Source organism: Tenrec ecaudatus, chromosome 5 (genome assembly GCF_050624435.1).
Source record: "Tenrec ecaudatus isolate mTenEca1 chromosome 5, mTenEca1.hap1, whole genome shotgun sequence".
Classification (NCBI taxonomy): domain Eukaryota; kingdom Metazoa; phylum Chordata; class Mammalia; order Afrosoricida; family Tenrecidae; genus Tenrec; species Tenrec ecaudatus.
The window spans coordinates 157379849-157405265 of NC_134534.1; the positions used below are offsets into that span (position 1 = coordinate 157379849).

General features: G+C 42.6%; 1 protein-coding gene across 4 annotated transcripts in view; it reads left to right on the top strand.

Annotated features, from left to right (window-relative positions):
* DIP2C (disco interacting protein 2 homolog C) overlaps positions 1-25417 on the top strand; it is a 521839-nt gene that overhangs the window by 459676 nt on the left and 36746 nt on the right. For 2 of the 4 annotated variants that reach the window (XM_075550143.1, XM_075550145.1), the window contains 2 exons: positions 13972-14001; positions 15411-15472. In XM_075550143.1, coding sequence (XP_075406258.1) covers positions 13972-14001; positions 15411-15472 — 92 coding nt within the window. The remainder of the gene's footprint in view (positions 1-13971; positions 14002-15410; positions 15473-25417) is intronic. The other 2 variants (XM_075550144.1, XM_075550146.1) reach the window with 1 other exon arrangement.

Here is a 25417-nt window from a genome sequence, read left to right on the forward strand (position 1 = left end):
CCCAACTAGCACTTGAAGGAGAAATCGTGTGCCCTTTCCTGTGTCATTTACTTTAAGTTACACTGTTCCTTCAAAGACATTGTTGGCTATACTATAAAAATTAAAAGGCATGCAGAAAAACAAGAAAATATGGCATAAGCTATGGAAGGAAATAGCTAGTAGAAACAATAAAAAATGGGTATGCTAAAATTATTAGACAAAGACTTTAACATGACTGATTTGTATCTTAAAGGATCTAGCTTAAAAGGCACAAAATTTCCTGAAGAAATGGGAGTACCAGCAGATGGGTAGAAACTATAAAAAGAACCAAATGGAAATACGAGAAATAAAAGCTACATTAATAAGGAGAACAAAACAAGTTCCTCTTATGGGTATGGTTTAATAGGCAACTGGATACAAAAGAAAAACAGGATCAACGTGTGACTTGAATTAAATAAAAAGAAATTATCCCAACTAAAATGCAAAGAAGAAATCAAATGAAAATAAATTGGAAGAGTATCTGATATCTATGGGGCAATGTTAGGTAACATAAAATATATGTAATATTGTCTCAGAGTAAGTAGAAGAGGTAGAATGGAGCAGAAGTACAGTTAGAAGACATAATTGCCCCAGTTGTTGAAAGATAACAACCTATTTAACTCATAGCAGAGTAAATAAAGAGAAAACTTTAGCATCAGATATCATCAAAGTGCCCAAAGCCCAAGGTAAAAACACAATTCACTAAGCATTCAGAGAAATAAAGATGTATTATCTACAGAGGAATAATAATAAAAATGACAACACTCACCAAAGTGGTAGAACCCAGAAGAATACAGTGGAATGATATATTTAAAGTGTTGAAAAGAATTCTCTATCCATTGAAATTTTCTTTCAACAAGAAGATGAAACAAGACATATTTAGACAGGGTAAAGCTGAGAGAATTCATCATCAGAAAATAATGTGCTATAAGAAATGCTAAGAACCTTTTCAGAATGAAGATAGGTAGCAAAAAGAAGGCTAGATTTGTAGGAAGAAATAAAGAATGCAAGAAAGGGTAAACACAATAAGACTTTTTAAAACCCACCAATATATAAATACAGAGATACTCTTAAATTTCTTTAACAGTGTTCAAGGCAAACTCATAACAACTGAGGCACTGAGAGCACTTGAAGTTAACGCACCAGACAAGACTTCCATGGGTGTGAAGAGAATCAAATGGAAACAGACTGCTGCCCTGTTCTTAAAGTACACTACCACATGAAGGTGGACCCGTAGACATAAATAATGCAAATTGTAATCTCCACAATAACAGGCGTTGGGGGAGGATTGAACAGAAAGGTCAGTTCAAGAGATAAAATGCTCTACTAAAAATGTTCTATGAAACAAAAATAGCAGGCAAGTAAGGAAGAACAAAAGGGATTGATGAAAACCAAATAGCCGATCATAAAAGTACTACATCAGAAGCAAATGAACTAAATGCTCCAATTACAAAAGATAGAGTTTGTCAAACTGAATAAAGAAAGATCCACTCAGGTTACTTTGAGGAGCCCTGTTAACAAAATGATGAAAACACTTGTCTTCTAACTTCTTATCTGACTGTGTATGTTTGCCAAACTATGCACAGATTCACCCTATATGGGCGGATTTTATTGAATGTAAACTATACATGCATAAACCTGCAGGTGGTGGGGGGGGGAAGGAGGAGCATGAATAATGAGATTATAGGATTAAGGATTTCGTCCTAAAGCCATGCCCCTGAGAGTGCTATTCAAGAAAAACAAGGCTAACCCTAGGATTTCCGCAGCTCACTAACATAAGAGAGTGTCCATGCCATGGGGCAGGGACGGAGGACCCAGTCAAAGCCAAGTGGACTGCATGCGAAGGGGCAATCCCACTGAGAATCTGGGGAGAGAACAGGGTCTAGAACTCACAGGACAGACAACCAGAGAGGAAGACGGCACGGAGCCAACCCTGGAGATCTGAAGAGTCCTCTTGGACTGTGCAGCTGCCTATTGAAATCACTGTATGCGTGTTAGGAAACATCCCAGAATAAAAAATAAAACAAACATCCTGCCATCCAGTCAACCCTGACTTGTGGATACTGTATAGAAGGGTCGAACTGCCCCTGTGGGTTTTGACAGGAGTAGAAAGCTTTGACTTTCTCCCAGGAGTAGCTGGTGGTTTCAAGCTGTTGACTTTGGGATTAGCAGCCCAGCATGTAACCCACTATATCACCCTGGATCCTCAAAAACTACCCACAGCCCGAGGGGGGGGGGGGCAGCTGAGAGAATGAGAGGAAAACAGTATCTGTTGCTCATGCAGTGCTGGCAATGGTGTCTGTTAGAAAAGTCCACAATTAATGAAAACAGTGTTCTATCCCACCAACAAATGTTGACAGCAAGCCCCAAAGGATCAAACTGTTTTGAAATAACGTTATTGTGTCTAGAAACAAAGCTCAAGAATATTTATAGAAATACCAATTATCCAGCACGCGACAGGGCTATATTTACAATGTCTGACATCTGATCGAAAATTACGATATTTACCGAGAAGCAGATAAATATATAACCGCAGCAGGAGGAAAAATCGATCATTCAAAGCTGGCCCATTATTGTCACAGATGTTAGAATTTAACACCAGGATACTAAAGTAGTTATTTTAACTGTGTTCAAGATGTTAAAAAGTTAAGGATTGACATGGATTATTAAAAAATAATAAACGCAAATTTAACTTTTAGAAATTAAAATTATATATGGATGAAAAATATACAGCGAGGGATCAATTGATGACAAAAGATTAGTGAACTTGAAGATATACCAATAAAAACTACAGAACATGAAAACAAAGAGGGGGAAAGAGCATTAGTGAACCATGGGGCAAGGACTAGCAACTCAACGTACAAATTCGATTCACCAAAAGAGGGGAGAGGTCTAGGAAATGTGTGTGCATCATGCCCTCCAAATGAAAATGTTATGGAAACTGCAAACCCATAGATCTCAAAACTTACAGAACTCCAAGCAGAGCATGAAAATTACTCCAAGGCACACCATAATCAAATGGTTCAAAACTATTGACAAAGAGAAAATCTGATGAAGGAAAACCAGCCTACACACAGAGCAACAAACAAGGATGATTTTGCGTTCTTGTGGAAATGATGTATATGAGAAAATGGAGAACATCTTAAATGCCCTGTTGGGGTGGGAACTGTCGACATAAAATGCCATACTTAGTGGAAATAGCTTTTAAAAGCAAAGCAAGTGCAATTATTGCTCCCTCTTCCTCTGGAGCAGAAGAGAAAGAAAGGAAAACAGAGACTCAGAGAAGCATTCATCTACTGGGCTGCTCGCCTTCCCGAATAGAACTACAGCCTCTTTTACTCTGAGACCAGAAGAACTAGGCAGTGCCCAGCTACTTCTGCCACACGTTCTGATCAGGGACACACTACACATAGAATGGGAAAGAAATATGAACTAAGACCCAAACGCTTATAAAAATCCAGACTTACCCATTGAGACCAGAGGAACCCAACACTATCACCCTGAAATACCTGTTAGTCTGTGGACTGAAACTATTCCTGGAGGTAACAGGTTGACACATAGAATAAACTTGTTCACCACTGAGCATTGTGCTCTTCCAAAACAAAACACATAGACCTGAGACCAAGTAGTCAACTTTTACCCTAAAGCAAAGACGGATGGTAAGGGGTGGGGGTGGGGTGTAAGAAACTCAGATTAATGGAAACAGAAGGACCAGCAGGAAGTAGGATATAATGAGAATATGGGTGCATTGTGGGAAACGTAATCAACGTTGTATGGAAATTTATGTAAACAAGCTGTATGAACCCAAACCACTGTGCCAGTTCATACAAATCCTTTTGCTGTACCTCCCTATGGGGGCAGATAAATGGCCTCATCTTTTACCTGGAAGCCACTAGTGGGTTTGGAACTCCTATCTTGTGTTTAGTTCCACAAGTGCTCCTTAAACAAATTATACAGAAATCACTCCATGGGGACTTAATTTGTTGGATAAACTTTCACCAAATATACAATAAAATATTATTTACAAAGAAAAAGCAACATAAAACCTTTTTCAGACCATACAGAAGCTGAAAGACTCTACCACCAGCAAACCCACATACAGAAATGTTGAAGGAAATCTTTCGGGAAAATAATACTAAGCTATAATTTGGGCAAACAGAAAAAGAATAAATGGTAGATATCTTTAAATTCTAAAATATTTTAGACTGTATATTTTAAAAGTCTGTAGCTGACCTCATAATTAATGGCCGAACATCATAATTTTCACCCTAAAATTACTAATACTGGCATTACAGTAGAAATTTTAGCAAATGCCATAAGACAAGGAAAAAGAAAAAAATGGCATAAATATTGGAAACAAGTACAACTTGCCTCATTTATAGAAAATCTGATTACACATATAAAATTTCTTACTGAAGCTGCAACAACTTTAAATCCTAATGTGGAAAGTTAATAAAGAACATATAAAAACAAATTATATTTCTATGTGGCAACAAAGAATAGCTGGAAAGTGAAATGTTTTGAATGCCTCTTATACTAGTACCTAATATAATACTACCAAGAAATCTCAAATAAAATACATTTGATGAAAACTCTATACAGGAAATCATAAAGCACTGCTGAGATAAAGAAATTCTGATTACATGAAGTGATTTTCCCTATGATTAGGGTGGACGATTTGATGATATATGTCTTTTCTCCTCCAAATTGATCAATAAGTCCATGAATAAATTGACAAGATAATGCAAAAATTTTAATGGAATGTCAACTAGAATAAACAAATATTGGAGAAAAAATGCTGGCTAACTTACACTACCTGATTTTTTAACACCAAAAACTAACGTAATCCAGAGAATGTGTTACTGGTATCAGGAAGGATGCATATCCCGTTGAAATTGTAAAGGAAATTAGATATTGATCTTCCCTGATACCCAGTCAGACCAATGAGATAGGAAGAATATTTTGGCAAATGCTTTCAAGTTTGGGCAGTGTTTCTACAACTGAAGGTATTTATACCTTTTACAGCATTCACAAGAATTATTTTCAGGTGGATCAAAATCCTACATATTCAGATCTAGAATAGGTCCCAGAAGAAAACATAAATGTATATTTTCATGAGCGAGTCACACATTCTTTAGGACTTGAGAGCTTTCCGGCTCTTTAAGTGCACTGTAGCAGCTGTCAAGAACAAGTGCCTTACAAAGGTGCCAAAAAGGAGCCAAGAAGAGCACTGTTTTCTAAGAAAGATTGGTAAGAGGTGAACCTACCAACTTCATTCAATACGAGAATGCTGGGAAAACATTCATCATAAACATTCAAAGGACCTAGACTGCATCTGATGGGCTCGAGAGTCCTGTTTTTGAAATGAACCTTGCTGATCTGCAGAAAGATGAAGTTGCATTTAGAATCCAAGCTAATTATTGAGGACATTCAGGACAAAAGCTACTTGACTGACTCCCTGGCCTCTTATCTTACTGGTGACAGTATATGTTCCATTGCCAGCAAATGGCAACCTTGTTGATGTCAAGACCATCAGTGGGTTATTTGCTTCATCTGTTCTATGTGGATTTTACCAAAGATCAGCAACAACAACAATCGGGTTTAGAAGGCCTCTTTTGCTCGGCGTCAACAGATAGGCCACACCCAGAAGAAAATGATGAAAACATGACTGAGAGGTGCAGAGAAAGGGGTTGAAAGAAGTGGTCAATAAGTCAACTCCAGACGGCATGGAGAAAGACATAGAAAAAGCTTGTCATGGGGTGTTTGTCAGAAAAGTTAAAATGCTGAAGGAGCCCAAGTTTAAATTGAGAAAATTCATGTGACTATAATAGTGGTTCCGGAAAAGCTACTGGAGATGGGAAAGTTGCTAAAATTGAACATACTGGTAGCTATGAGTCAGCAATTCAATAATCAGTTTAAAATTCAGACTTTGATGACAAAGAAAATATTTTATTTGTTGGGGGGAACCCTACAAATAATGTTCAATTACACATCAAAACTTAAATTGAGACATATAAGAAAATACCGAAAGCACAAACTGGAAAAATATATTTGCAATCCATGAATCTGATTAAAGGCTTCCATCCAGAATATATAAAGAACTCATACAAACCAGCAAGAAAAATACATTTTTAAAATATCGTGGGAAAAATATTTGAAGAAATAAGTGACAGAAAAAGATAAAAGACCAGTAAATACATGAAATGGTGGTCAGCATTACTAGCCATCAGGAAAACATGGCATGGTGGTTACGCTCTGGCTGCTGTCATCACCAGGTCAGCAGTTAGAAACCACCAGCTGCTCCTTGGGAGAAAGAGGAGGCTCTCGATTCCTATAAAGAGTTACAGTCTGGGAAACACACAGGGGTCGGGGGGTAGTTCTATCAGATCCTGTAGAGTCGCTATGAGTTGGCATCAACTCAAGGGCAGTGAGTTTAGTTTTGAGAAAAAGGCAAAATCAAAGCGACCAACAGACCAACGTTGATGAGTGCATGGAACAGCTGGAACGTCTTCATTGTTGATCGGGGTATAAAATATTTCCACTTTGGAGAATTATTTGACATTTTTTTGTTTCTTTTTTTGGTAATCATTTTAATAGGGCTCATACAACTCTTTTCACAATCCATTTATACATCTGTGATGTAAAGCACACTTGTACATTCATTGCCCTCATTATTCTCAAAACATTTGCTTTTCACATAAGCCCCTGGCATCAGCTCCTCATTTTTTCCTCTTCCTCCCCGCTCCCCTCTCCCTCATGAACCCTTGATAATTTATAAATTATTATTTTGTCATATCTTACACTGTCCGACATCTCCCACTTTTCTGTTGTCCATCCCCCAGGGAGGAGGTCACATGTAGATCCTTATAATCGGTTCCCCCTTTTAAACCTACCCTCCCTTTACCCTCCCAGTATCGCTACTCACACCACTGGTCCTGAAGGGCTTGTCCGCCCTGAATTCCCTGTGTTTTCAGTTGCTGTCTGTCCCAGTGTACATCCTCTGGTCTAGCAAAATGTGTAAGGTAGAATTGGCATCAAGATAGTGGGGGTGGGTGGGGTGGGTAGGAAGCATTTAGGAGCTAGAGGACAGTTGTATGTTTCATCGTTACTACATCTCACCCTGACTGGCTGTCTCCTCCCGGAGACCCTTCCATAAGGGGTTGGATTTGACAATTTCTTAACAAGTTAAAGACATTTCAGACCTAGGAACCAATATTTCTCAGTATGCAGCCAAAAGAAATGAAGCATGCTGGTTTTCTTTCAATATGTAAAGATCTTGGAAGTATTTAAACCAATCCCATCCTCATAACAAGAAAATAGAAGAAAAACTCTAAATGTCCAAACTTTTCTTAGATTCGTCAAGAACAGAGATCCCAGGGAAACCATCTCCCATAAACCCTATAGACCAGCGGTTCTCAACCTGTGGGTCGCGACCCCTTTGGGGTCAAATGACCCTTTCACAGGGGTCGGCTAATACATACTGCATATCATATGTTTGTAATATGATTCATAACAGTAGCAAAATTACAGTGATGAAGGAGCAACGAAAATAATCTTATGGTCAGGGTCACCACACCAGGAGAAACGGTTGCCGCATTAGGAAGGTTGGGAACCACTGACTGCTGTAGATAGAGGCAGACAGAATTGTAGCTTACCCAGAGCACAAACGGCTGCTGAGGACAATCTTGAATAAGAACACTTAAAAACAATAATTGACTAGTGAGTTGCTAGAGACTAGTTTCAGAGAGAGAGAATCCTCACGGTCCAGACCTACTGGGCTGGCCAGTATTTGTGAGTTTGACTTCTGCAAACACCATCGCCACTCACTGTGACTATGGGGGAGAAAATCCTGAGGCTGTTGGCAGAGGGTGGGGATCAGCAAAACCATTTCAGACATGCCTGGATGGCTCTGTTCTCCTTACCAGTAGCTTCACATTAAGGGAAACCGTTTTACCACACTCTATGTACATTTTAGCACAGCCTAATACCCAACTCCAACTCTCTAACCGTCCTGTTTCACCTCAGGGTTGAGAAAAAATTGTTGTTTTAAGCTGGGAAACACTTAAGAAGGTGACAGCCCGAGGCGATAGGCTCACTCAAAACCTGAGTTCTAATTTTAGTATTAGAATGCGTCCCCTCCTACCCCTCCTTCACCACCACATCAGTCGGATTTCCTGTATTAGAACAGCAGCTGGCTGCCAAAGCACCGCGAGGCTCAGACCCCAGAGGGAGTTAAGAGGGAGCTCTTGGGAAACCCACATAAAGACAGAAAGCAGAGACCTTAGGTTTTGTAAATGTTTTAAATATCTGGCTTAAGAAAAGGCAGCTGGATTCATTACCATATTTGCCTTAATCTTTTATTGTCTGGGTTCAAAAAGTAGTCAAGTAAGGAGTTTTGGTTTTTTATGTACTCTTTTTAGATAACTGAGGATATCCTTTGATATCACACTAATATTCAACAAGTGATAGTTTCTTCAGAGTTAGTTGTATTCTTCTATTTCATTAAAATGCACTGGTCTCAGTTGCATCTTTTACCTGGGTGCATACATTTCTAATCACATAGAGTGGTCGTTTGATAATTGAGTAACACGTGTATTTAAAATGTTGACACGTTTTATTTTTTAATCCACAAAACTCACATTCACTCCTTATACCGCCAATCGCATCAGAAACGTTTTAGGCTTTGCTGGAAAGTTGTCAGGCATGCAGTGATAGACAAGAATTTTCAGGAATGCTATTTGTATTTTGAAAGCTTTCGAATGTTATCATTGGGAACAATTACGGTGAGCTGTTTTCCTTAATGCAACACACTCAGTTCATTCATTTTCAAGATAATAGTGACCAAATACCCAAGTTTGTATGTCAGTGACCGTTTCTAGTAAAACTGGAGTTCCCTGAGGACATAGCAAGTTCAGCCTGCAGGACCATCATATGCGTGCTTTTCCTAAAGACAAACTACCTACCTCTTCATATGCAGCAGAAGACTATTACGCAGAATTCCCATTTCATCGCATAGAATTTTAAATGATATCTAGAGTCAAGATTTAAAGGCAATGTCTTTTTGTTGCTTCATCAAGATCATTTGTAGGTCTAGCTGCTCTTTTGTTTACAATTGTATGACAGAAAAAAATGCACTCGTTAACTTGGCCCCATTGTTTTGATTCACTCTAAGGCCCCTGCAGGTTAACCCACCATGGCCATTACATCATTAGGGCAGATGTCAGCACAGTTACCAGTGACTAACAGACATCTGGGGTTTATTTGAAAATGGCTTTGATTCTGTGGATTCCTGGGGAGGTCCCCAAGGATTTCAGTGTTTTTTTAGCACACACTAAAATTATAAATATAAAGGCAGAAAAATGACTTTAAAAAAACAAACTTTTACGTTGAGAAACTTAAAAGATTTTCCCCTTTAACCTTCAGGTAATTGGTGCACTAACCCAACAAGTCATTGTACCTATTTATGATACCTCTAGATGAATCCAAAGTTCTAACTAAATTTACTCTAATTTCCAGGGTAAATATGTACCCCCAAAGGGTAGCATATTAACTGTTAACTGGGAGGACCCAACGGTATATTAAGATTTTCCCAGAGTAAATTCCTGCCACTCTTCTTGAATTTTTGCTCCTTGGTTGATTCTGAATAGATGTTCTACACATTTTTGTCACTTTTAAGTAATAAGATTTATGACTAAAGGGGTGAAATAGCTTTATCAAGGAAACGTTTTTGTCCAGGTTTAGGTCGTTAATAACATTTAAAATGGACTTCTATTAGTCTTTGGACGCTTCAGCTTTTTCATTTCACGATTTCTAATTCTGGTTAAGTTAAACAGTAGAAAAGATGAAGTTGTGGCAAACGCTGGAGAAAAGTTTGAAGTTTCGAGTCTTATAAAATCCATTGGATCCCTGTCGCCCACAGCACAATTCCCAAACTGATGGCACCCTTCCTAACCTGATCCTCAGGTGCAGTCTTCACACCTCTCGTCCTGCTCCCGTTTCAGAGGCACCTCTGCACCAGCAGAGCAAGCCCTTGGCTGTTACCCAACACCATGCTGTGCACCATGCCTGCTTGCCTCTGTGCCCAATCACAGCCTGACCTCTGTCCGGTGCACTCATCTTTCAAAGCCCGGTGTGAATGGTATCTCAGGTGTGGCACAATCCCCAAATCCCTCCTTTGTGTTGTGTGCGGTCCACACCTGGCTCCAATGAACTAGAGCACTGCTCGTCATCTCCTTTAATTGGGCATTTCCAAGTCTGCCGTCTCCTCCCACAACTGGTGTCCTGGGATTTATTTGGGCCTTGTTCATATTTATGTCTGCAGTCTCTGCCCCACAGTCTTGCATATGGTACTGACCAGCGTTTAAGACTGCATTTTCTGTGCTAGCTAAAGACTGTTGGTAATATTAAAGAGACATAATAATTAAAGTGTGCCAAGTTGAAGAAATAAACATCTTGGGAAAGCTCACTTCCCACCTTAGAGAGACCAGTATCTTGGTCTTTTCAAATCTTTAGTGAAATGTTTTCGCTTCTTTTAGTAGCAAAATACGAATGGGTTTTGTTTAGCTAGGAAGAAAAGTCAACCTGGTCCAGCCTCCCAAGATTAGCTGGTTGCTTTGTGGCAATCACTTACTCATGCGTTTCATAAATATCCCTCTAGTGTGTATGTGACACAGGGTAAGTTCATACATGCTTTTGCTTTACCATTTCGCTGCTTTCCCAGAGCCCAGCACTGAGATATGGCAGAGTGGAAAAGAGCAAACTGCACATACCTGGCCCGGGCCAAAGACCCATGAGTGGGGCAGGCAGACTTGAACCAAAGATCTTTCAAATGAAAAAGTCCGGCAGTGTTGAATGCCCAGACAGATTTAACCCTACTTCTCTGCTTCTCTAAAAGGCTGGTGTCTGCTCACTTCTGAAAGCCAAATTACAGGTAGCAAGTGAGAGAGAGGGAGGAAAAAAATTCTATCAGTTGCCACCCAGCCAACACTGACTCCTGACAGATGAGTTTGCTTCAGAGTTTCTTCCAGTGACTGCATTGTTTAGCAGTAGCTCCCCAGGCCTTTCTTCCAAGGCACCTGTGGATCAATTCTAATTTTCAACCCTTCAGTTAGCAGCGGAGGGTGTTATGTTTGCACCAAGATCATTTTAGGTAAGGGGAGCTACCAAGAAAAGACCTGTTGACAGGGAAGACGCTCAGATTTTCAAAGACTGAAAGATGGCGCCAGCCTGTGTGGCCAGAACAAAGAACAAGGAGGAGACGCAGATTCGAAATGAAGGTGTGGGAACGCAGGGGCATCTTGTCCTTGCTTGCTGCCGGCAGTGGGCAAGGCAGACCGTGTTTGGGCAGGGGTGTCCCCTCATCAGTTACAGGTTTTGAAAATGTTACTCAGAGCACAGTAGTGAGGCTTTCCGGAGGCAGCCCGTCTCTGTAACACCCCATTTTCATGTGAACAGGGAAATTAGACGTTTGAGTCCCAAGAGGGAATCACTGATGGGTTTCCCTTTAAATCGGAAGTGTGGTTTGTATCGAAACATGTCACGCAAGCTGTCTTGACTCCTCGTACAACTAGCAGAGTAGATCTATCCAAAATCAGAGTGATGGATTTCTGTTTTCTTGTTTATTCCATGCATTTCTACTTATGGAAAGTTGAACACAACACTCAGGAGCTCCGCGCTGGTGCTCAGTAGCGCTAATCCTATGGCGCGTGCTTCACTGGAGTACCGTTACCATGAGAGCACTGGGCTAGCTTGCTGGGTTGGCATTTGCTGCAGCTTCAGCTGAGACTTAAATAGAACTCATTTGTTCCATCAACACTTAATACAGCTGTCTCAGGAACTCCTTTATATCAATAAGTAAAATGATGATTCATATAAATATCTCTAACCTATATGGAACGTTTTTCGTTATGAAATTGAATTTTCAAGTGAATCCTGTTTTCTCATTAACGTGTGATCTCAGAAGTGCTCTGGTTTCATTTCTGAGTAAGCTTTAGTTGGACTGATAACCTTAGCTGCTGCTCCTTTATGCAAGGAGGTAGTGCTCTCGCTCTCTCCTCTCTCGTATATGCCCTTTAAGCACTGGGGCACCTACATGTCGCAGGAATCTCCTTGTTTAAAGGAACTTGGGTCAAAGTGAAGCTTTTGTTAAATTCATACTCCTGAAACATATCTTAAAAAGTCAGATTTTTGTATCTTAGGTATTTTGAAATGTGGAAACATTGGCATTTCATTTAATTTAGAATAACACATTTTTATTGCAAACTAGGTGGGGGCTTACATTTCAGACCATCAAGTTTGTATTCAACAGTTTAAACTACTAATCAAACAAATCCCCTGAAACCCCTGAATTTTAATTCCTTTATCTCTTGCATCATTTATTCTTTGATAAAAATTAATCCAATAAATCTACTTTGCTCTAGACATGTGCTGTTTCTGTCACACATAGACAAGATAGAAATTTAGTTTCCAACCAAACATGTTTTTTTTGTTTTGTTTCCCAAGACACTACCTTGAGTCATTATAAAGAAAATTTGAGAGTTAGAATAACTTAAGAGGAAACATGATGAATTTTTATTCCGTGAAGGAATGAGATTATTGCATCCGGCCTGAATCTGCCCAGTAAAATACCTCTGCACATTCGAAGTACATCTGCCTCTGCCACCGTCCTCCCCCTTCATCTCGTGCAGTCTCTGTGGACCCTGAAGGAGAGCCATAGCCAAAATTACCACAGTGTGTGAGTCATAGAAAGAAGGAAGCAATCATCATTTTGAAAACCGTGAACTTTTTTTTAGCATTTTAAGCATCAGTTTTAAGTGATGGCGTCAGAGCCCTGGTGGTAGAGCAGGTTAGGAGTTCGGCCGTGTATCCACAGATCAGCAGCTCAAACCCACCAGTAGTAGCTCCAGCTTGAAAGATGGGCTCTCTGCTCCTGAAATGAGTTAAAGCCTTGAAAACCCACAGGAACAGGTTCTGCCCTCTCTTTTAAGTTCACATTGAGTCAGGACAGACTGGAGGGCAGTGAGCGTGTTTTTGTTTGGAGGGCTTCCTAGCTGTCAAACAGTTTACTCCCAAGCTGTAGCCCAAAGCAAGCTAGGGAAGAGCTCTTTCTTTATGGTGGGGCTGTTAACTTTGAAGTCTGTGGGAAGGCAGACTTTGGAGCCCAGGCTGTGAGGAGCGCCCAGGATCCGTAAAGCAGTTACCAGTCACAGGCTGCTCCCTTGCCCAGAGTTTGGATACTTTATGTTCCCACTTATTTCATCTATCTTTTCCGTTACCTCTCAACGCATCTTGTAGAAGAATAGAGCTACGTACAAGGGAACTTCAAAAAGTTCATAGACTGATCTTAGTCTTTAATTCCATTCTCACCCACACCTTTTTCCCCAAATACCCTCACGTGCGCCTTTTAAGTGTAAGAGCCTCAAGGCTTGCCCTCATTGTTGCCAGCCAATCGGAGCTGCTTAAATGGAAGCATGATCAGCAGGTTAAGCCAATAAAGCTCATACTCTGACCTTTCAGAGAAAAAGGAGAGAAACTTAAAACTAGAAAAAGAGCGACAATAATAATATACGATTAAGTTGTCTAGCAATGTCATTGTCCTCATGTATTGGAAAACTACATAGCTTTCTATATCTGTGGTTAGTCATCTATTACTCTCTCCTCTGTTGCTCTGTGGGTATGTTGACATCTTTTTAAAACTTTTTTTTTAGCCTTTAATAGTACAGTGATTAATTTTAATGATTTCCATATTTGATGTTGGTTTTGATCTTTTTGTTTTGTTCCCTGCTTTTTGCATTCTCCTCCCTGACCCTCCCTCTTCTTCACCCCATTTTTAACTGTTGGGTTGTTTTGTTGGTGTGTCTGTGTGTGTTTGTGTGTGTCTTTGTGTTTATCTGCGGTTTTTGTTGGTCTGGTGTTCTCTCCTTTCTTCTCCATCCTGACCTCCTGCTGCTATAGCCCCACCGGCTGTGGAAGCTGGCCGAGCAGGTAGGGGATTTTCCATTCGCTCCAACCAGTGCCTCCCCCACCTCCTGTCTTACCAGCAGTGGGACAGACTGGAAGTTGAGTGCAGAGACAGATGGAGGGGTTGCTCTAGACCCCGTGATGCAAGAGGACAGCTGGTCCAGGGCGACGCAGTCTTCTCCGAACTCTTCACACGTTTCACACTTGTGACTGATGGTTCGCTTCCATTGTACATAAGCAATGATTGGCTTCATCTGTTTCACTTCATTGTCCACTTGTAGTGACCTGTTTTATGATTTGCTTGTTTCAAATTGGCCTTTCTATTGTCACGCGTTTCCCATTACTCAAAACATCCAACCACTTCTCCACTCAGTGCTAGTCTGTAACACAGCTTTCTGGAATAGTCTGGAGCCAGAAAGAATATTCTTTGTACTCTAAGCTTCCACTTAGAGGCTAATTTGCATGTGCTGTTCCCTTTCTCTCTCGGTGGCGGGCTACTAATGATCAGGGTTGTCGAGAGGTACAGCGTATTTTTAACTGAAGCTGTCTTTATTTTTACTTGTTTTCCTTATGTTTAACCATTCTTTTCAAACAAGGTAAGGGTCCGCTATTGAATTTGGGTGTGGCTCTACCTAAATACATTATGAAGGGCTCTCTTATTTTCTGTAAAACTGGTTTTCAGTTTCATCTGTTCCATTTATCTGTTGAAACCGAGAAACTGAGGTAAAATTTTGGTTTGTGATGTTGATTGAGGGACACTGCTCTTAAGTGGACGGAGATACCTGGTCCAAGGGCACCCTGGCACATTTTTAAGGGTTTTATGGTATCCAGACAAGATGTCTGGCTGCCTGTACTACATGAGTATGTATCTCAAGACCACAAAACCCTACCTGACTCTGGGAGACATCCAATATCCCACATTGCTCCAAGCAACCTCCTGAAGTTGTAGGGCAAACGAAGGACCAAATGGAATGGAAAGGAAGGAAATAATTATCTCTAATCGTGTCCTCTTATTCGTGCCCGTCTCCTTATCGGAAGCTGCGTAGATACCGTTAGGGATGCATGCCATTAGAGTTTCTCCGCAAATGACGCTTCATAACCATGACACCTGCTTCTGCCAGCCAACCATTTCAGCCCTCCTTATTTATCAGACTGTATAGCATGGCTCCCTGATTTCTGATTCTGATTTCTATGACGTAAGAGGCAAGCTGTGTAAAAGACCAGTATTATCTTAATAAAATGTTCCATTGGAAATGTAGAAGGCCAACCTGAAAGTTAACAGGTATCTTGGAGAGCTACGGTTCCAGTGATTTTTTTTATTTCAGTTTAAGATTTTTCCAAAGAAAATGCTTATTACTAGTTAGTAGAAAGCACAAGAGCCAGATTGCTTTCCCCTCAAACTTGAATTAACCACAGTCTGTCATTGTTTACAGGGGACCTCTGGACCTGACCCAACCACTGTGTATGTTGATATGAGAGCTCTGAGACATGACAGGTATGATTAGCTGTGGTGGTTTTTGGTTTTTTTGTTTTCCTTTTTAGTTGTCCAGCACCTGGCTCCCATTAAGAAGGGGTGGGGGGAATCTACTCAAAGTTTAATTAGTTCATGAGTAAAATAGTAGCATTGAGCAAGCTAACATTTCTTCTTCCGTGACCAGGATGCTACAGCTTTAACCTCCGGTCCTTTCCGATCGGTTTTGTTAACAAACGCAGTGGGGCAGCATTGTCTGTTCTGAGGTGCGAATGGAAAAGCCGTGGCCCCCTGGTCAGCTTGGATGAGGGCTGCTCACTCTTTTCATGAGCATCTTCCTCCGACACCATATGGCACCTGAGAACGGTCCTGACCACACTTCTTCCCAGGAATCTAATATTTTTGTAAAGATGTTTCTGTGAGAAATTAAAATAAGTCAAGCTAACGTTTCGTTGCGGCTCCCTATGTGGCCTCAAACCAGAATAAAATGTGGAATTTGGTTGGGTGTCTCTGAGAGCGCCACCAGCAGAGAGAAAAAACAATGAAGAAAAGAGACTTGGAGGCCTTGCAAGTTGAGCCTATTAACATACCAAATGAGAAGAAAGGATTTTAAACTTCTTCTTATACTTATTATTACAGACTTTTCCCATTGAAATAGATCAACTTCTGTTTGGAAATTATGACAATGTTGTTTTCACGAAGAAAGTAGTCACATGACATTATATGCGATCAACAATAAGACCATTTTCTATATAGTATCTTTTTCATAAATTATCAGCAGAAATCCAGCGAAGGTATTGCTGTCTGCCAACTACTGTGTTAGTTCCTTTGCCTTTTTTCACCTCATTGTTCATCTCATAGCATATAGTTATGCTTATCTAGCATTAAAAAATAGAGTAGGATTGGTCTCAGTAGTTATTATGGGAAACATGGAAGTCTGTCCGTGGTCTGACTGAGTTTATAGTCTGAACGTGTTCTTCTGATCAGAAACTGCTGATGAGCTGTGTGTATGTGAGTGTGTTGTGGGGAGGGGGATATGGGGACTGAGGAGAGATACAGAATCATGCCAAGCCAAAAAAAAATTTTTTTTCAGCTTGGGTACCTTTAATTAGGACATGTACTTTCAAGCTAGCCTGTGTAATTTCCATTCCCTGTTGTCATCGACCTGTGGTTTTCAACAGGATGATTACACCTCCCTTAGGAGATAGTTAAGGGTTTCTGGTGGTGTCGTGGTTATTAGTTGGGCTGCGATCCACACGGTCAGCAGTTCAAAACCACTAGCTGAACCTCAAGAGAAAGATGAGGCTTTCTAAGTCCCATGAAGAATTTAGTTTCGGAAACTCACAAGGCCAGGTCTACCCTGCCCTGCACCGTCTCTCTGAGTCAGCATCTACTCGATAACAGTGAGTGTAGTTAAGGAGTTTGATATGTGAGAGGTTGAGCATGGGGCTGATTGCTGAAAGGCTGGTGGTTTGAATTCTCAGAGGTGGCTCAAAAGATAGCCTTGCGGGTCTGCTTCTGAAAGGCCACAGTGCAGAAACCCTCTGGAGTAGGTCTGCTCTGCTTTGCACATGTGGAGTCCCCAGGAGCCAAAATCCAATCAAGGGAAACTAGCAACAGCAACAACAATGGGAGATGTGGTGATGTCTTGACTGCTGCAGTAGGGGAGGAGGTGCTACTGACTGACATTAAGGATACTTCTGAACATCGTGCAGTGCACAGGGAAGCCCTAGCAACAGTGGACCAACATGTCATTGTTGTTAGGTGTAGTTGAGTTGGTTCTGACTCATAGCAACTCTGTGTACAACACAACAAAATACTGCCCTGTCCTGTGCCATACTCACAATTGGTGTTTGGGCCCAAATATAACATATCAATAAACTCAAAAACTCACTGCCATCTAGTCAATTCTGATTCATGGTGACCCTAGAGGACAGGGTAGCACTGCTCCTGTGGGCTTCCAAGACTGTTACCTTTTTTTTCCCCCTGTACAGTTTTTAATTAAAAAATGTATAGCACAAAGTCATTTCTGTTGTTACTGGGAGATATCAAGCATTAACCTTGACAGGTTAGCAATAGCTAAGTACCTTGAATATGTTTGAAACTTATTTATATTTGGTTAATTTATTAAGATGTGTATATACATCAATCCCATCTTTTGATAAAACATTTAAATTTTTTAATTTAAATTTTATTTTATTGGGGGCTCTTATAACTCTTATCACAATCCATACATATCTCCATTTTGTCAACACATCTTTACATATGCTGTCAATGTCTTTTTCAAGACTTTTCCTTTCTACTTGAGCCCCTGACATCAGCTCCATATTTCCCCCTCCCCTCACTCCACCCTCGTTTATGGAAGTATAAAGCCTCATCTTTTTCCCAAGGAGCGACTGGTGGTTTTGAACTGCTGACTTTTCAGTTAATAGCTCATCTCCTACCACTGTGCCACCAGGGCTCCTAAAATGTCTCTAACTGTGGTTAATTAAACATGTCACCCTTACAGCTCGCTAGCTGTGACCCCTTTCACCTGACGTGTAAAAAATGTTTGGTGTTGTGTAAGGCAGGCTTCTCTAGAGAAACAAAACCAGGACACCTATGATTTAATATATACAAAAGGATAGGTTTATATAGTGAGAAGGAAAGCAATGCTCAGTCCACCTCACTTTCATGGGGCAGTTGGTTTATTGAAGGTCCTTCCAAACCACGCTGGCCACTGATCCAAGGTCAAGGAAACAGTGAATTAGCTGTCAGGAAAGGCAAGACTCGGTTGGCCCGCAGGCAGCAAGACACAGCAAGGTGAGGCAGCAACAGCAGGAAGAGGAGCTGTGGAGTCATCGCCGAGGCCAAGGGTGCGTGGCAAAGTGGGTTGAAATTGAACCTCAAGGTGTAGCACAGCACGGTGACAGGATCCACCAGCAGAGCAGCTAAGTCAGGCGGCAGCAGCGCTGGTCTGATCACTGGGGAGAAAGAGGGAGGGGCTGGCCTCAAAGTCAGTTATCTCCTTTGCCCTCCAATCAAGCTGTGACCTGATCGACAGGCTAACCTTTGCCCACAGGTCCCTATGGGCGCCATGGTGCACAAAAGACCTGTCACAGGGGTATAACTATTTTCCAGAGGAGCTAGTTGTTCTACACCTTACCACGTTATAGAGGGTTACAGCTTATCTAATTAAAGCCCCTTGTTTCACAGTTGGGGGGCATTGAGGGCCACCAAAAAACACTAGCCCACCCAAGCACCCAGCTGCATTGCAGCAAGTTCAGTCTGAAACACTTCCAACATTTCAAAAGTTACCTATAATGAGACGAAATCAGTCCTTGCAAGGGCATTCGGTTTTCCAAATAATCCTTATGAGAAGTAAAATAGATGCTTTTAAAGTTTAAGTCATTTTCTCAAAAGAGGAACAATGGCACGTCAAAGAAGGGCTGTCCGGGAAGCACTTAGGCCACTCTCTCGCTGGCCTGGCCCTCTAAAGGTATGCAGAACAAACCTTCTAAGATAATATGGGTAAAAACTGCTGACTTAGCAAACTGTGACCGAAGCAGAAGTATGATCTATATGACTAAGAAAAGATTAATATCAGATCACTAACACTGATACCCGAGTCCTGGTGTAAGGCTCCTTTATGATTTACTAATTCCTTGACATTGGCCAAGTCAACGAATCCTCGTAAATGACTCTCACTGCCAATCCCACTCATAGTAACCTGATAGGACAGAGTAGACTGGCCTCTGTGGGTTTCCGAGACTGTAGCTCTTTACCAGAGGAGAAAGACTCACCTTTCCCCTTGCAGAGCGACTTGTTTCAAACTGCTGCCCTTGAGGTTCGCCACCCAACTCGTAATCTCCCACCTTACCAGGCTGCCCTTGTAAATGACAGTTCGTCTTATGAAATAATCTTGATCTCATGTTCTTTGAATCGTTCGCTCACCATCTCATTATAAACAGCTTCTGAAATAGAAGTAAAAGTGCTCTGTGAACTGGAAATTGATGTACCAATTATATGTTATTAAAAATAACTCAATCATTCCATTAACAGTTACAACAATTTGATTATTAGTTGAGAGATTCAAATGTGTCCTTAGCAGGGACTGTACACAGAGTGCAGAATGCTGTTGCTCAAGACAACTAGGCATTCCTGACCAAAATTCTCCACAGTCATGCTCTTCACACATTGTTGCTTCTTGGGCCCATCGAAAATGTTCCAAGGACTCTCCATCAAGCATCCTCGTCACAGAAGTTGGTTCTGAATGATTTTTAACTGTTTCTCAAAATCAGATGCTCTTAGGTGGCACATTTGCTTCCATTGCAAGTGTTCTGGTTGAGTGTGTGGGTGCTTCTAATAATCTCTCAAGAAGGGTGTCCAAACGGTTTGGTCTAGAAGTCCTGGGCCGAACCATGTAACCACACCCACCTCTTTCCCAAAGGCTGCCATTTTGAAAAGGTCCAGGCTTTTGAGTATGCTTATTCACACAGTTACACTTTTACCCAATAACCTTATTTTACAATTGCACCATCAACGCAGTCAGAATTAAGAGCTAATCATCCGGTATTAACCATCCTTGAGTACGTACAGCAGGATTTATTTACCTGAGTCATTCAACAAGGTGATATTGAAATCATGAAAACTTTCACGCTCCTACATTTTTTTTCCCAGCGGTGCATGCTATTGTTTGCCACCATGAAGTCCGCTCCGGCTCTTAGCGACCCTCCGCGCAGCAGAAGGAAGGCTACCTGGTCCTCCGCTAGCCTCTCAGGTGTTGCTGTGACGGAGCCCGTGGTGGCAGCCTCTGCAGCAGTCTGTCTTGTCCAGGGGCTTCCTCTATTTCACTTCCTCTCTGCTGTGCCATATCCAAAGTATGTAAACAAAGTCTTGGCATCCTTGCTTTGAAGGAGCATTCTGGCTGTACTTCTTCCAGGATGGATTTGTTTGTGCTTTTGACAGTCCAAGGTTCTTACAATGTTCTTCATCAGCACCTTAATTCAAACGCATCCACACTTCTTCAGTCGAATGTCTTCAGTGTGTACCTTTGACATGCATAGGAGGCAGTTGAAAATAACATGGCTTGGGTCAGGTTCAGCTTGCTGTGTAGCCCATGAAAAAGAGTCACACAAGTATGCTCACACTGATATACGTGTGGCCACATGTCAGGTTGCTGGAGTCTAGTATTTTAAGACTCAATGCAATAGTGAGCTAAACCAGCATTGATTGTATACTCATTCTCAACAGGAATACGATTCCACCTAAACTCCTACCTGTAATCAATCTTTCTGCAGTAGATTGGCTATTTACCTCCTTTTCTCCCTTGGGGGTTCCCCGTAACTGCATTCCCTTGACCCTTGCTCCAGACGTCTCTCTGGAACTCTCTCCTCAAACATCAGTGACCGCAGGTGACAAGGAGCCCCTCCCTCCCCGTGGAGGGGAAGCAGCTGAGCTCAGTCCCCAGCAAGAAGTTCTTCCAGAAAGTGCCATTTTTGAGAGTCATTGTTGCTCCCTTTCTCAGTATTGTTCATGCTTTTACCCCGACTTGTGTTCTGTGTTCTCTCTCCTGCCATCCCCGGAGAAGCAGGGAAAGATGGCTTAGAAAAAAAAAAAAGTTAAACACACACACAAAAGGTTTTTGCTAGACTTTTAGTATCTCTCCCCCCCCCCAGCATATGAATTAGAAAAAACCTAAATGGACAAAAACAGAAGCATGCTGCCTGCTCTGGGACATTCTGTAACAGCTGTTAGGATCGGTTCTGTCCCCACTGCTCCCCTTCCGGTGCATTCTCACAGCTAGCAACTAGGGAATCTCATGAGCACCCTTTACCGTGCCTTCTTGACATGTGGCAGGCATTGTGGCACACACGTGGTACACGTGCCTTCTTGACATGTGATATTCTGATGGGCTCACTCAGTCTATTGGCTTTCTGACTGTTGTCTCTCTGTCTCTGTCTCTCTCACTATTACTTGTCAACAGTGGATTCTGGTTTCATTGGGCCAGACACTAGAGGCATTTTGCAATAGGCTATCCTCGACCCTCTGATCTGCAGTTTTCTGGTTCTGCCTGGCAGGCAGCAGTGCTGACTCCTCCCCTGCATCACTGAGGAGCCCAGCTGCTCCAGACTACTCAGCATCCACACACAGACGCCCCGGGCCCCAGCCCAAGACAAGCTCCCTCCTCCTCTCTCTCACTGCCCTCCTGTTCTGGTCTGTGTTCAAAGGCAGCACCAGCACGCTCCCTGGCTCCAAACTGAAACCCTCAGTTGCCTTGACCTCTCAGGCACCAGGCAAACCTCCCTCTGCCGCCAGGCCGCACAGTCCCCTGATCTCCATCCTCCCGACTGTGTTCCTGCCCAGCCGCCCACGGCCTTTGTTCTCTGCGCCATTCAGCTTTCGGTTCCTTCCCACAAGTTGTTGAAATTCTCCTCATTCATTAATTTAAATCTCATGTCCTCCACAAAGCCTTCGCCAGTAATCTGAAATACAAATACCGTCCTTCCCGCGTTTGAAACCCCTCACCCGACTTCTACCAGCACATTTTAAAATGTGCCTTCGATGTTGCTAATGTAGTATAGCAACTCTCGAGTCCGATAGTGGGGATCAAATGGCATCTCTACTTTGGGTCTTTGCACCCGTTTATTAATCTCTAGCGCTCTCGCTTTCCTGTGCTTAAAATGGGCAGAGCAGCAACATCTTTCCAAGGCACTTGTGAGAATTAAATAGAAGAATGCCGAGAAGTGCCAGACCTGGGCACAAACTCAGTTCCTGAGAACACCACTTGGTAGGCTGTTACTGGGGATGATGGTGGTCCTCGTCTCCCTCAGAGGGACACCTGCCTGTTGAGTCGCCCCCCTTCCCCGCCCCCCCCCCCCAGCTGGAACCCAGGCTGCAGAAGCTGCACACCGGGCAAGCGTCCTGTGGTTGTGTAACCCAGGAAAGGACGAAAGAGTCTCTCTCCAGGTCTGGCCCCTGGAGGGAGGTGCATGATTGCAGAGCATGGGAGATAGCCAGTGACCAGGAGAGGCTTTAAAAAATACTGACCTTATTTTTCCCCGATTCCCATTCCAGTGTGAAAAAGGAGGGCTGTTGTCTCTCTGACTTCAACCTGTACTAAGATCCTGTCATGAGGATTAATTACTTTTCCTGTTGCTTTCGTGGCATATTCGCTCGGGAACCCAAGGCACCTATCCAATTATCACTTAATTAACCTGAAGAAGGTTAATTTGTCAATATGAGTGTGCAGTTTCCCTGAGAGAGGAAGCGGTGGGCGAGGGGGGAGAGGGAGAGAGAGGGAAATCGAGAAATAACGGTGGGGAGGAGAAACACCATTGTGGAAGTATGAGATCGAAAGGTTTCACAAATAGATTTGATTAATCGTTGCCATTTACTCTTCTGCCTCTCTCTCTCTTTTGGTTAATAGCCATTTTCCCCTGGCAGCCCCGTGTTTGGAATTTGGTGATTTGCATTTCTAGCAGGTTGCCATGGAGAACACTTCTGCCCCGTGAAATGGAATACATGAGGATACATATTCTGCCTACTTTTGAAATACATTTAGTTCCCTCGTGCACACGGAGGAAAATGATGAAATTGTTTTGAGACGATTTGAAAGTCACTGTTGGTTTTTAAAATGTTCTTTAGAATATCTGAGAGCAAGTCGAACAGCATCCCCACGCAGGTTCCTGTTCCTACACGCACGGCTTATTCCAGACGAAGTGTGTGAAAGCAGGTTTCTGGAATCAGCGAATGGCTGCAGACAAGCTCCTTCAGTAGACCCCGTATTAAGATTTGATTATGTACTAGGTAGTAGGTTGGGCTAAGAAATGATTTAGAATACTGTGCGGTCTACCTGAAGATAGAGCCAGCAGTGGGGGGTTGGGGAGAGACAGACTATATAATAATTAATAAAAATGAAAAGGCAAATGCAGCATGTAAAGAATAACAGGTAACATTTATTGAGCCTTCCAATTTGCCAGGCATTGTCCCAAGCACTTTAGCTGTATTACACCTAAATACATCCGAATGCTCTGTGAGGAAGGTACGATGATCACCATCTTACAGTCAGGACTTCCGAGGCTCCAAGCGGCCACTGTGCTCAGGGTCCCACAGCAAAAAGTGATACAATTGGGCGTTGAGCCAAGAAGACCGAGCCCCCAGCCTGGCAGAATCCAAGTCATGGATGGCTTCCACTGCTGCCAGGAGACCCTCCCCGAAGCCCAGCTCAGAGCCAGGGAGCAGTAGGCAGTGACAGTGCCCGGCTGAGATGGGCACAACATGTCTAGCAGTGAGACTGCTCCCGAGCAGTAATCTGCTCATTATGAGCCAAGAAGGTAGAAACTGAAGGTAAAAACACGCGGGAAAGGAATGCCAACACAATCTGAGCCCGGGGCAGCTCAGCTGACTGATTGGAAATCCAATGGCGCGCTCACAGCATTCCTACTTCACACGCAGACACGGCGAGAACCGACCAAGAGCAAGACGGCTCATTTTCACTTGTTTCCCATTGTTTCTCTGCTTGCTCTTCCCACCGTGCTGCTGATTAAGGCACGTCTGCTGGGGTGCTCGCATCCAGTCCTCACTTCTCCCGGCAGCCTCCTGCGTTTATAATCACTGACCAGGAATTCATATACCACCTGTGCGTTGGGAGATGAAGTTTATCGAGCCACTTCATCGTGGCTGTACAAACAGGCCGGCTGGATCGCAAGCAGTGAGGACGTGAAGAAAGCTGGCACTGTCGGCCTTTTGCGCGGACAGTGGTCGGTAAGATTTGGGAAATTGCTGTAACTCTGCTTACATGCAGCCAAAAATGTCCCATGATCCTACATGAGTCTGAAAAATACGATTGAAAGTGAAACTGAATTCGTTTTAAACAAGAGCTCAGTAGTATGATCCTCTGCGTTCTTTAGATGGTATTTATTGGGTATGCTTGAAAATCAGAGGTTTTTATCCCTGGAGAAAACCAAACACAACAACCAAAGAAGAGTTTACATTTCACAACAGGACCCTACATGGTTCTGAGGAGGTAAATTTCACTTCTCAGTTTGCCTCCAGAGTCAAGACACAATGCAGTGTGGAGTTTGCTTCCAAGCGCTGGGTTTGGCTTCCAACCGCCGCTGACGCGTGATTGAAAATGCGAGATTGGAAGTGCGTGATTCCCATGGCGCTGCCTGCCTCCCTCTTCAGAGCTCAAAGCCGGGTCGCCAACCTCTCAAAGTCAGCTCTCAAACTGGCTATGGCCAGACCAGGAAAGCGCTGTGGAAGGAGAATCAAGGCAGCCCTGGCATCCAGGGCAAGTTGGAAAATGTGGAGGCAGGCTCTCCTCTTGGGGAGATCCCGGGTGTTTTCCAGGAGGTAGGGTCCCTAGGTCAAAGTCTTGCACGAAAAAATAATTTTTTTAAGGCAAGAGAGAAGTAGGTTATTTGCCTTACTGTATTTTATCTCTGATTCCCCCTCCCCGCTCCTCCCTCAAAGGAGCCCTGGTGGTGTAGTGATTAGGCATTGGGCTGCTAACCTCAAAGTCAGCAGTTCGAAATTGGCAGCAGCTCCACAGGAGAAAGATGGAGCTTTCTACTCTGTAAAGAGTGAAGAGTCACAGAATTCACTGGGGCAGTTGTCCCCTGCCCTATAAGGTTGCTATAAGTCATCATTGACTCCATGGCAGTGAGTTTGGTTCTGAGGTTTTGGTATCCCACAGAGACTGTTTACATAATTTCAATTCTTAGCTATTTCTGCATTGCAGTTTCTGGCCTTTGCATCTCATTCTCTTTCACTTGTCCTCATGCTTAGTAGGTCAGGAAATCCTGGGAGAGCGTGAGGAACCAACCTGGGAACTAATCCTAATTCTGCCCCCAACTAACAGAGCGACCATAAGCCATGTGCCTTAACCTCTTAGGGCCTCGGTCTTACGTAAGGCAGCTGTGGGGGCTAGGTGCTCCAAGTCGGTTCCTACTCATAGTGGAACAGAACTCAACACTGGCCCTGCAC